The sequence below is a fragment of the Rhinoderma darwinii genome, chromosome 6 (genome assembly GCF_050947455.1).
Source record: "Rhinoderma darwinii isolate aRhiDar2 chromosome 6, aRhiDar2.hap1, whole genome shotgun sequence".
NCBI lineage: Eukaryota > Metazoa > Chordata > Amphibia > Anura > Rhinodermatidae > Rhinoderma > Rhinoderma darwinii.
In genome coordinates this window covers 41,445,749-41,458,932 of record NC_134692.1, presented here as the reverse complement: position 1 = coordinate 41,458,932, position 13,184 = coordinate 41,445,749, and the positions used below count along the sequence as shown (strand labels likewise).

Below are 13,184 nucleotides of genomic sequence, written 5' to 3'. Positions count from 1 at the left end.
GACAGTCCAATATCTAGGGATGTGATGCCTGAAATGCCCATAAAGCCATGTACACACAGGGCAGTTCTATGCAGATTTTTCTTGGATTTTTTTTGTTCCTCCCTTTAGGATCCATTCCTGGCTTTGGCTTAAAAAAAAAAAAAAAATTCAAACTGCACTGTGTGCCATATGAAATAGGGGAGATTGCAGTTTAAAAAAAATATTCTGATCATTTAAAACGGCAGTATGACCAATTTCCGGTGTAAGTGCCTGAAAGAAATGGTGTTCAGCGTATTTATCAACCACTTTGAATTTATTTTCAATGTAACAATATTTTCACAGCACTCGGCTGTTTCCGTCAGCCCCAAAGACTTTGAATGGAGCGACAACACGCATGCTTGGCCTCTGCTCCATTCAAAATCCACCTAGCCACCGTTTTACGGCTGCGGTAAAGGAACGATTGCTGACCCAGCGGTCGGACCGCCACCGATCTAGCATTTTTACCTATCTAGTGGATAGGTGAAAAGTGTTGGAGGCTGGAATACCTCTTTAAAGCTAAATGTGGCTCAGTAAATTAAAAGAAAAGTTTTGAGAAGCATAGAATTCAGTTTATTTCTTTTAATAACTATTTAAAATAGGCTAAAAGTGAAGTTTGTTCAGAGAAGTCACTGGTTATGTACATGAAAAAAATGGAATAGCCAAAGTCACAATAGTATGTGTGGTGCAAGTTCTCAGCAGCGCTTCCAGCTGACACCGATACAATATCACCAAACAAAGAGAAATAGACAGCGCTCACAGCTTAATGCAAAAAATGTTAGGGGTTTTAATCCGATCGTGCAATGTTTCAGCTCCGCAGTCTTTTTTAAGCACGGAGTCTTTGTACATGTGTCGCAGTCGGACTTTATGACTTGATAGTTTTATTGAAGGTCAGGCAGCTGAGGTGTCATGATTTTACATTTCCAGTATACAGTACATATATGAATTCAGATGTGAAGAGAAAACATCACAGAAGCTTTCAATTTTGGGGTAGAAGATAAGCCATATTATTGGTGGTCAAAATGATCTGAAGACAGTGGTTTAAGTGCTGATCCAGTAGATGTGTTTATCGCCACTAGAACTTCACTTTCCTTCTCGAACATCTGTTGAAGTGAACAATGTGTATAAAAATAATTAGTACGTAGTAAAAACATATATATCCAAAACACTGGTGGACCTTTATAATAGTCTTGATCAGGTACATTACAAATACTCGTGGAAGTTGGTCTGGGTGAAGTAGAGATAACCAAGGGAGAAGTAGACTATAGGGAGTACAGAGACGGCAGCTGTGCCCAGAGGATCTAAGACCACTCTGCCACATAAACTGACAATATTAGTAAGTAAATGCCACATGAAGGGTATGGGCAGCTATGGTACAAATTTTGCCTCAGGACCCAGGAGCCATTCCATTGCAGAGAAACTTTTCTATACTCCAGCCAGCAATTACACGTTAAAAAAATTACATGTACCCCTTAAAGAGCCATCCGGGGTGCCGCTAATGAGCATGCCCTGTATGTTACATTAGCTTACTGGCTAAACGGGACCATGTGGTCCCATCCACAGCTCCTTACGTGTTATGGCTGTGATCATATGGACATGCTGAGCTTAATTAACATATAGGGTTCAGTTCTTAGAGGAGCCCCAAAAGATAATTCGGGTGGAAGGGGGTGCCTCAGCGGATGCAAGAGCTGGCACATCTTTCTCAGGTAGATGCCCTAAGTAAAAGTGGTCTGTCCTGGTGACAGATTCTATATAAAAAGTAGTTGACAGCAGCTGAACAAGATAATATTAATATCGCTGTAAAAGGGGAGGTTCTCTGGGACTGAACCAAAGTTTATTGAAATTCGCACAACGCAAACACTTTGTAATATAATCTATGTTGCAATGCACCCCCTGATTGATAGCAGATTTCAGGGATCATGGCTATTGCAGAACTGAAATAAGAGTGTACTAATATCTGTCATAGGTGACATACTCTATACTTATCAAACTGCTGAGAGACTTTCTTTTAAAGTTGTGAGAGCAGAGGTCGCTTTAACTATAGAAGCCGGGTGGCAGCAGCCACAAATAGGAGGAAAAGCTAGGTGAAGGTGGCTGAGTATGTGTGTGGCTCTCTTCATTGCAGTCTATGGAAGTTACAGAAACATCTGAGCAAATGTGCATTAGGAAGGTGGAAACAACAGATACCCAATGACAAACATTGTCTTTATTAGGTACATTTATGAACATATATATAATTTAAGTTCTTCTGTTACATACGCACTCAAAGTCGCTAGCTCACCTAGTTAAAGCATACCCATCGTTTTAACTTTTCGCCATAAATTTATAGTCTGCAAACGTAAGAAAGTTTGTATTTTATCACATTGGAGGAAAATGCCTCTTTCACCACCTATTAGGCTGGGTTCACACGACCTATTTTCAGACGTAAACGAGGCGTATTATGCCTCGTTTTACGTCTGAAAATAGGGCTACAATACGTCGGCAAACATCTGCCCATTCATTTGAATGGGTTTGCCGACGTACTGTGCAGACGACCTGTTATTTACGCGTCGTCGTTTGACAGCTGTCAAACGACGACGCGTAAAAATACAGCCTCGTCAAAAGAAGTGCAGGACACTTCTTTGGACGTTTTTGGAGCTGTTTTCTCATAGACTCCAATGAAAACAGCTCCAAAAACGGACGTAAAAAACGCCGCGAAAACGGTGCGAAAAACGCCGCGAAAAATGCGAGTTGGTCAAAAAACGTCTGAAAAGCAGGGTCTGTTTTCCCTTGAAAACAGCTCTGGATTTTCAGACGTTTTTGGTCACTACGTGTGCACATACCCTTAGAAGCCACTTTTCCTTTATACATGGCTATTGCAGTAAGGGTATGTTCACACGCCCTATTTACGGACATAATTCAGGCGTTTTACGCCTGGAATTATGCCCGAAAATACGGCTCCAAAGCGTCGGCAAACATCTGCCCATTCATTTGAATGGGTCTTACGATGTTCTGTGCAGACGGTCAAAGAAGTGCCTGTCACTTCTTGGGACGTAATTGGAGCCGTTTTCCATTGACTCCATAGAAAAAAAACTCCAATTATGTCCGTTATGGACGCCGCGAAAAACGCCTGCACATGCAAAAACGTATGAAATTCAGGAGCTGTTTTCGCCTGAAAACAGCTCCGTAATTTCAGACGTATTTTACGTTTGCGTGTGAACATACCCTTACTGTTCAGGAACTCTGCACTCACTGAAAAACAATGTCAACTATGAGGTATGGAAATCAACTGGATTATTTACGAGCGTATCAGATTCACGCGCATGAAAAACGCGTGAATCTGGTCCGTGTGTGTTGCGTTATGCATCAGTGTGCTTTGCGTGTGGCATGCGTTATTCACGCACACGCAAAGCACATCTTTTTTTATTATGATAACGCACCAACAATGTCTCGTTGATCGGCGCTCGCTGCATCGGCCGGTGTAAAAGGGCCTTACGATCTTATAATATCAGAAAAATGTTAATTAAAAAAAAGAAACTAACCTTTCTCCAGTCTTCTGGTTCATGATGTGTATAACCAAGCAGGTGACATAAGCCATGTACTGCTGTCACCTTTGAGAAAGAATATTCTAATTAAAACTTGTGTTTGAGTTTCATTGCAGTAGAACTACATTTGAATTGTTCATGAAAAGAATCAAGACCCTAAAACTTACAAGGGCTTTCCAAGTCAGTGTTTTATGTTGTCACTATATCTAGGCTGTCCTCCGCACTAAGGGCAAAGCCACACGTGGCGGAATTACTCTTGAATTCCGCTGCGGACACTCCGCAGCGTTAATCCGCAGCGGAGCCGTTTCTCCATTGCCTTCCACTTCTTTTTAGTAGGCTTCGTTTAGACGAGGCTGAAAATTCCGCTGCGGAGCATAGACTGCGGTGCGGAATTTGGTGTCCGCAGCATACAATGGATGTTGCGGACCAGTGGCGGACTGGTTGCGGACTCATTGCGGAAGTTCTCCATTGACTTCAATGGAGATTCTAAATTCCGCAATGAAGTCCGCAGCTGTCATGCACATGTTATGTGTGCTGCGGATGCGTCTTGCTTTTTTGACATGACATTTCTTAATTCTGGCTGGACCTATGTATTTCTAGGTCTACAGCCAGACTGAGGAAGTCAATGGGGCTCCCGTAATTATGGGAGCGTTGCTAGGAGACGTCTGTAAATAGTCACTGTCCAGGGTGCTGAAAGAGTTAAGTGATCGGCAGTAACTGTTTCTGCCCCCTGGACAGTGACTACCGATCCCAATATACAGCAACCTGTCAAAAAAATAGAAGTTCATACTTACCGAGAACTCCCTGCTTCTGTCTCCAGTCCGGCTTCCCAGGATGACGTTTCAGTCTAAGTGACGGCTGCAGCCAATCACAGGCTGCAGCGGTCACATGGACTGCCGCGTCATCCAGGGAGGTCGGGCTGGATGCCGAAAGAGGGACGCGTCACCAAGACAACGGCCGGTAAGTATGAAATTCTTTTACTTTCACTAGGGAAAGGGCTGTCCCTTCTCTCTATCCTGCACTGATACAGAGAAGGGAAGCACTTTTACCGCAGTCCGCAGCAGCTAGTCCGCATCAATTTACTGCACATTTTGGGCAGATCCGCCACAGAATCTGCAACGCAGATTCTGTGCGGCATTGATGCGGACAGCTGCGGAGGAAAACCGCCACGTGTGGGCATGCCCTAACTCTTTAATTTACTTACTATTTCAAAAGTGCCCGTTTCTCTACTCTCGACACTCATCATGTGACTTCTGACGCTACATTTCTTTGGACTCTAGTAATGTCTCATATAACGATCACATGGGCTAGGAGCCGATAGTCTTAGCCCATTTATATGGCACGTCACATGTGACGGTTAGATTTGGGGGGGGGTGTATTTTCGCAACGGGGGAGCACGCATTCATCGTACCATAAGCTTTGTAAACACCATAACTTACACTCAAGACATTGTTAAAATCCTCCTTTGTTTCTTGGCAATGATGATAAATAAACTCAACCCCAAGGTAAATGTCGCCTAAATTGTATTCATCTGGGAACGGCGGATCAGGCAATAATCCAGGACACAAATTCTGGAAGCATAAAAGCAAAAAATAAATTAAAAATAATGAATGCATAATGTATTTAATGACAGGTATTTGGAGGGAGCCTTCTCTGCAAATTGTGCACCTCATGAAACGGAAATGACAATACGTCTGTAGCTTTGTCTTGTCGTCTGTAAAGTTTGTTCAATTGTTGGATTTTAGTATCATTTATACATATTACTCCAACATCAAACCTCGCCACACCAAGACAATATCTGGCAATCTCTAGATTCTTGCGTAAAGGGGCTCTGCGGAGAGGGATCACACGCTGCAGGTTCCGTATAAGAAGAGACATAACCCTAAGAGGGAAAAAAAGTACATGGAGACATGGGTTAAAGGATATGTATATTTTTCGAAAATAAATAAAAAATTGTATTGCTCCAATGTATCTGAAATAAAAATAGCTGAGCTTTATATTGTGATATCTCAGTGGGATATCTTTCAAATTAAAGGGGTTGTCTAGGATTAGAAAAACACGGCTGCTTTCAGTCAACAATAGTGCCACACCTGTCAACAGGTTGTGTCTGGTATTGCAGCTCAGCTTTATTGAAGTGAATAGGGCTGAGCTGCAATACTACACAAAACCTGTGGAGAGATGTGGTGCTGGTTTTGGAAATAAGCAGCCATGTTCTTCTAATCCTGTACAACTCCTTTAAATTGAAGAAGAAATAAATGACACATAAGACCGCAAAGGAAGGACCGACAGATAATTAATGTAAAGTAAAGATCATAATAAAGTGGAATTCATTCTAGTTTTCTCGAGAACCAAGCGTCTAATAAAAGCATTTGTGAAAACAGCAGAGCGCTGAGTCCATGATTTACCTCACGCTCCAAATAGGACAATTTTCATGAGCGTGAAAAACAGAGTCCAAACGACACCGGAACCTTCCTCGCGGGATGAGGGGACCGTTTCTCTGATGGACCTCGGACGCAGTCACACCGGAAGTACACTCTTGGCACCGGAAATAGATTGACTTTCATTTTGTGTTTTTTTTTGTCTTGACAGAAAGCGCCCGCTAGTTTTTCAGAGTGTCTGGTTGTGAGTAACGATGTGTTTTGACAGTTCGCTGCCAGCTTGTATGTCTCCGCCTGCCGCTTACCTCTCGGTTGCTATTGATCACTAATTAATCCCACTTTTAGTCCAATTCTAGTGTAGGTTTCTGAGGCCATATAGCTTGTCAATGATCCTCTTCTGTTGGAAAGGGCCGCTGTATTACATTATAGTGACCACATATATCAATGGTTTATGGAGGTTTTTTTTTAAAATAGATTTCATTATCTATGTTAGATTGGTCTGGTTATTTAGTGATATAGAGGTAGACAGCGTGTTGCTGCTGAAATAGTCTGATTTGCCATTCAGGAGTCTTGGAAAGCTTGGTAACAATGCCTTTAGGGCTTTAATAACAGTTATTAAAGTAGATCTGTCCTCATACTATGCTCTGCTGTATAAAGGGGATGTGTCAACTGGGACATTAATTGCATATCCACAGGATATGGGACCCGTTCCATCTATGGAACGGGGGTCCACCAACTACCGTCCCGCCTGGAGGGGGGGGGGGGTCGCTAGTCACCGCATCCAGGCAGTGCATACGTTTCTCTAACTCCCATAGAAGTGACTTGGAGTTAGAGAAAAAGCGTAGCACAGAGCGCTACGCTGTTTCCATCACCCCCATTCATCTATATAGGGGTAACGGAAACAGCGTAGCTCCCATCCTGTTGTGCACATAAAGACTGCGTGTATGCAGCGAATAGTGGCTGCCTCAGCAGGCGGGATGGGATTTGGGAGACCCCCATTCAGGAGATAGACCCAGGTCCCACCTCATGGACTCAAACCTATCAGACATTTATTCCAAAACTGTATGTGGGGATACAATCTCTTTAAGGGCAGCATATTATGGAGACAGATTGGCCCTACTATTACTGTGAGGCTATGTTCACACGCAAACTCAAAAACGTCTGAAATACGGAGCTGCTTTCAAGGGAAAACCGCTCCTGATTTTCAGAAGTTTTTTAAGCCACTTGTGATCTTCGCAGCGTTTTTTACGGCTCCAAAAACGTCCCAAAAAGTGACCTGCACTTATTTTTTGCGGCCGTTTTTCAAAACAGACGCGTAAAAAAACGACCCGTCGGAACAGAACGCCGTTTTTCCCATTGCAATCAATGGCCAAATGTTTGGAGGCGTTCTGCTTCCGATTTTTCGGCCGTATTTCAGGCGTTTATTGTGCCATTTGGCTAATAGGACCCAGCAAAGATTACAATGGGCTCATAGTTATAAGTCTATTGTATTCATGAGAGGAGCTCTCCCCCGGCCTCCATAATATGCTCCCGTTAAATAGGAGAGTATAGTATGTTGACAGTTGTAACTTTTGGAAATCCGTTGTAATTAAAGAAATGATCCAGTTATATAGCAAAAAAAACTAGGAATGCTTTGCCGATCACTACATCCCCTGTCAATATTCTCTAATGAGACGTATTAGTGTCATAGCTGTAGGACCCCTCTCTATTAGCCAGAGGGAAGAGCTACTAAAAAGGATGCCTAGAACTGGAGTATTTGCTCATTGATTTCCATGGGCGGCGTTAATACTACATTTCCCCTGCAGCAATGAAATGTGAAGATGCTCGCAGTATTTGTGTCCTTTATAACACTATGGTGTATATGTATTAATACTGATACTGTAAACAGTACACAAGTCTCTCCCCCAGTGCACCGTACACTAAATTTATCAGCCCGATGCATGCTGAATATGGTGCCCTGTTGCTGAATATGGTGCATTTGTTTAAAGAACAGCAGATTGGACCTAGTAGGACTGTTTTGAATAAGTTGCATGGTGTAAAAACATTGAAGATCTGCTAAGTTTTGTAAACACATTCATGTCGGAAATAATGCCACAGTAGCTTCATAAATATGACGTTTAACCAGAACACAACTTCCTGTCATTATTAGGCAGAGTATACAGTACCTTGCAGACATTTTTTTAATTTTTTTACTTAAAGAGGCTCTGTCCCCACATTATAAGTGGCCTATATTGTACATGATGTGATCGGCGCTGTAATGTAGATTACAGCAATGTTTTTTACTTAGAAAAACTATCATTTTTGAGTTATGACCTATTTTAACTTTATGCTAATGAGCTTCTTAATGGACAACTGGGAGTGTATAACGCTGACCAATCAGTGACCAATCAGCGTAATCCACTTCTCCCCATTCATTTACACAGCACATAGTGATCTAGCTATATAACTATGTGCAGCCACATACACTCACATTAACGTTACTGCAGTGTCCTGACAATGAATATACATTACCTCCAGCCAGGACGTGATGTCTATTCCGAATCCTGGCACTTCGCTAACACAATCCCGACACTACAGCACAGGCAGCGTAATCTCGCGGGATTACGCTGTAAACTGTCATTTAAAAAGAGATTACGCTTGCTGTGCTGTAGTGTCGGGATTGTGTTAGCGAAGTGTCAGGATTCTGAATACACATCACGTCCTGGCTGGAGGTAATGTATATTCATTGTCAGGACACTGCAGTAATGTTAGTCTGTGTTTATGTGGCTGCACATAGCGATATAACTATATCGCTATGTGCTGTGTAAATGAATGGAGAGAAGTGTATGACGCTGATTGGTCACTGATTGGTCAGCGTCATACACTTCTCTCCACAACGCCCACTTGGTCATGTAATAAAACACGCCCAGTTGTCCATTGAGTAACTCATTAGCATAAAGCTAAAATAGGTCATAACCCTGTAAAAAATGATCGTTTTTCTAAATAAAAAGCACTGCTGTAATCTACATTACAGCGTCGATCACATCATGTACAATATAGGCCACTTATAATGTGGTGACAGAGCCTCTTTAAGGTAGCACATCCCTACTAACTGGTCTCAGATTTCTGAAATATCCAGTGCAATGCTGAATTGAGGACAAGGAGACTTTTCATTATCTCTCAACTGTTGCGTTAATCATATTTTTGTAAAAATGAACTTTAAAGTGATTGGCCAGTGTCTTATAAAAGATGCTAATTTAATTAAAATATATATATATATAGTTCTGCTTCTTACTAATTACGAGTTGGAGGGGGGGGGGTGTAACATGTAAACACTGCAGGCTGATGTATATAGACTGTTGTCTGCACATATACATAGATGCGCTGCTGCAACCTGATCTGCAAAACCACCTCCTTCTAATGGCCAAGTAGGAAATGGCATGATGTACAGATGAGTTGTAATTCATATAAACTAGAAAACCTTGAGGTAGAAGTCATTTAGCTTTAAATAAAGAAAAAAAAGTAATGGCTACATAAGTTCTTGGTGACTTACAACTGTAAGAGAGAGTGTATATAGTGAATTCATATTGGATGATAAAAATTAACACATTTAGTTGAAATATAATTTGATATTGATGTAAGTTTATCTGATATTATATGATGTAGCAGAACTGGAATCTCTGTCTGTAACATCACAATATTTTGTATACCAGTTTTTTTATGATATCTTTCTTTTCCCTGTGTTTCTTAGGTTTATGAGACACAAGTTTTGTTGCCCCACCGGACAATGAACAGTAACAGCCTTTTTGGTGGACAGCAAACCTCAAGCTCCAATACTCAAAATCAAAACACATTCATGTTTGGGCAGACCTCAGTATTTGGCCAGAATGCACCTACACAGTCGGCCCCTGCATTTGGGCAGACATCTATGGGTTCGCCTGCTCCCATGTTTGGACAACTCAGTAACAATCAGACTGCTCCTGTTTTTGGACAAAATACTTCTGGCCAATCTTCTATCTTTGGACAAACTAATCCAGCACAATCCACTTCATCATTTGGTCAGGCAAGTGGTGGACTGTCAGCTCCTATATTTGGGCAGGGTTCTACTGGACTAGCAGTGCCAATATTTGGACAAGCAGCTCCTGCTCAGGCTGGTTCTATGTTTAGGCAGGCCAGTGCTGGCCAGTCTAATTCTATGTTTGGACAAGCCGCTTCTGTACAGTCTGCTCCCTCATTTGGTCAAACGACTACTGTACAGTCTGCTCCTACCTTTGGACAAGCAAATTCTGCTTCAGTGTTTGGACTAGCAACATCTGGACAGACGGCTCCAGTTTTTGGGCAGACCAGTTCAGGGCAGCCTGTTCCTTCTTTTGGGCAATCCACTGGTCAGTCAGCACCTGCTTTTGGACAGGGCTCCTCTGTACAGTCTACCGCAGCATTTGGACAGAACACTTCTAGTCAGTCTACATCTGTGTTTAGACCAGCAACATCTGGTCCATCTGCTCCTACATTTGGACAGGCCACAACAGGACAATCGGGCTTTACATTTGGACAGACTTCTAATAGTCAGTCGGCTACTCCTTTTGCACAGCAATCTTTAGGACAAACTGGTTCAGTGTTTGGACTGGCAACTACCGGACAGTCCTCTGCCCTGTTTGGACAGACACCCAATACCCAATCAGTGCCTGCATTTGGACAGTCTCCTACTGGGCAGACTCGTCCCGCCTTTGGACAAGGCAGTACCAATCAATCATCTATGTTTGGACAAACTTCTACCAATAAGTCTGCATCACCTTTTGCTCAAGTACCATCTAGCCAATCCACGTCCCTCTTTGCTCAGGCCACTACTAACCAGTCTGCATCTTTCTTTACACAGCCTACAACTAGCCAGTCAGCCTCCCCTTTTGGAAATAATGCTTCAGGTTTTGGGCAGGCCACATCTGGGTCACCTGCAGCATCCACACAGTCTGAAAATGGATCAAATCAGAGTTTGCAGTTTGGACAACCATCTGCTAGCAATAGATTTTTATTTGGCCAGACACCCTCAAGTCAGACTCCTGTGTTTGGGCAGAATACAACAGGGAAAAGTTTTGGTCAGACAGGGTCCACCCAAACTGGGCAAGATGGCAAAAACAAGATTTCTGGCTTTGGACAGATAAACAGTGGGCAGGGTAGCATTTTTGGAAAGACCGCTGGCTTCCAGCCTGCATTCAGTAAACCGGAATCTGGTCCTATCTCTGAATTTGTGCAATCTCAATCTGCAAAATCGTCATCTTCATCATTTGGAATTGCACAATCTACACAGATTAGTAAGGCAGAAGGCACAGAGAAAACCTCGGTCTTTGGTCAACCATCAAATATTTCCACTGGGCAGTCCGGAAGTGTCTTTAGCGCCACCTCACAGTTGAATTCTAGTGTTGCGGACTCAAAGTTTCCCACAGCATCACCTTTCGCACAGGTGTCTACTATGTCATCCAATTCTGAGCACAGTTTTAAACCTCCTGCCTATACAACATTTAAGCCAATCTTACTGGGAACAGGTAAAGCAGATGAATCTTCTACGTCTTCATTTAGCATGTCAAATAAAAATGAGTCAAAAGATCAACCAATATTTGGAATTCCTCCAGCAGCTTCTACATCAGGGAACATGACCTTTTTCTCTCTGTCTTCAGACAAGAAAAACAAAGCTGAAACTGGAACATCCAGACCTTCATTTGCAAGTACCAATAGTAGTTTCACTAGTTTTGTTGAAGAACCTAGAGCAGATGAAGGACTAAAAGGAGTAAAACGAAAAGATGAACATGCTCGTTCTCCACACAGAAGTGATGTAGCCACCTCAGGTGAACTTTCTTCAGATCTCCATGGTGAACACCCGCCTGTTAAGAGGTCTGGCCGGTTGAACCGAGATTTAAGAGGAGGCGCTAACCTCTACGTAAGGAGCTTGTTTGATGTTGTGAAAAGTCAAATGAAACTTCCGCATAAGAAAGTTGTAAAAAAAGATGAAGATGCTGCTCAACAGCCTAAGGTAATAAATATTGTTTCTCCATCAACTAATCAGTCATTTGGAAGAAATATTTCTTCAGTTGGACCTACCCAAACGGAATCTGTTAAAACAAACTCAGCGGCTGTATCCAGTCAAGTACCTTTTAGTAAAGCCCAGTTGGCAGCTACAAGTCAAACAATGTCTACCCGAATGGTTTCATTTGCAGGACCGAATCAGCAAGGATCTGGCAGAGACCATTCTTCTGCTGGACCTAGTGAACTAATGTCTGGAAGAATTCAACCCTTGCTAGAAGAAGGAGAGCTGCCACAAGAAATTAAAGGTACTAGCATATTTGTCCCAATTTTTTTTTTCCAGTCCTGTATTGTCAGCGCAACAATGTATTTTTAATACATTATTTATTTGGATGATGGTTGTTTGTACTATCAGAGACTTACAGTTTTCATTTGTGTTTTATTATTTTAACTTGTTGTAAATCTATTTCTTGCTTTTTGCTGTTTCTTTTTGTACAGATACTTCTTCCAAGACTGCTGTAAGCAAAGGAAAACTTTCTGATCACGCCGAACACGTACCACCTGTCTCTCCCAGTGATCTGACTGCATTTTGTATTCGGAATCTGGCAAATAATCGAAATAAAAAAAACATGCTGGAAGAAAATTTTAAGAAGTATGGCAAAATTCAGCGTATAAACTGCAAGACAAAACACAAAATGGCCTCTATTTATTTCTATAACCATGTAAGTAAAAAAAATATATGTGGTTATACTGTTGATTACTTGGGCATTGTTTAAAGGGGTTTTCCCACTATTAAAAGTGATGACTTATCACTAGAATAGGCCGTCACTTCCTATTCAATGGAGGTCTGACCCCCACTGGCTTCAAACCGCTTATTATGCAGACCTTTTTTTAAATAGTTTTCTTTTTTTTTTGCCGATTCTCTTCTATTTTGGGTGCCCTTTCTATTACATAATCTGATATTTGACTAAAGACGTCATCTATAGATGTCAATGTCTGTCTAGGCTAATATACCTTCTCCTGGGTCTGATGCTTGGTGGGAGGTTGCTCGCTAATAGATCCCACTAGTTTGACTTTTTCTTAAAATGTTCTGTTATTTTACCGATAATGGCCTGGAGATCTGCTTTAGTCCCCAACTCCATAGAAATAACATGTATGTTTGGTATAGCTGCGTGTGCTTTTAACGTTTTTTTGAGAGCACATATTTAGGGTCTGTAAACAGTATATATATTTTTTTTTTATGTACCATATAAAATGCTTAATATCTATTAGA

At 41.8% G+C, this 13,184-nt stretch overlaps 2 protein-coding genes across 4 annotated transcripts in view; one reads left to right on the top strand and one right to left on the bottom strand.

Moving 5' to 3' along the window:
* Positions 1-565: 565 nt before the first annotated feature.
* YBEY (ybeY metalloendoribonuclease) lies at positions 566-6,043 on the bottom strand. Of its 2 annotated transcripts, XM_075829578.1 has the most exons (6): positions 5,945-6,043; positions 5,208-5,421; positions 4,979-5,110; positions 3,537-3,605; positions 2,297-2,345; positions 1,031-1,118 (listed from the first exon to the last, which is right to left on the bottom strand). In XM_075829578.1, exons 2-5 carry the CDS (start codon positions 5,415-5,417, stop codon positions 2,301-2,303), a joined length of 456 nt encoding a protein of 151 aa, XP_075685693.1. In that variant the 5' UTR covers positions 5,418-5,421; positions 5,945-6,043; the 3' UTR covers positions 1,031-1,118; positions 2,297-2,300. The 2 variants fall into 2 exon arrangements, with proteins under 2 accessions (XP_075685692.1, XP_075685693.1); XM_075829577.1 differs by lacking the exon at positions 2,297-2,345 and having other exon boundaries at positions 566-1,118; positions 5,945-6,042.
* The window catches only part of MCM3AP (minichromosome maintenance complex component 3 associated protein), a 37,924-nt gene continuing 30,770 nt past the window's right edge, over positions 6,031-13,184 (top strand). The window contains exons 1-3 of one of the 2 annotated variants that reach the window (XM_075829559.1): positions 6,031-6,161; positions 9,648-12,219; positions 12,410-12,633. In XM_075829559.1, the coding sequence (XP_075685674.1) occupies positions 9,684-12,219; positions 12,410-12,633 (2,760 nt within the window). In that variant the 5' untranslated portion in view covers positions 6,031-6,161; positions 9,648-9,683. Of the gene's footprint in view, positions 6,162-6,197; positions 6,275-9,647; positions 12,220-12,409; positions 12,634-13,184 lie in introns of those variants that run through there. The other variant, XM_075829560.1, reaches the window with a different exon arrangement.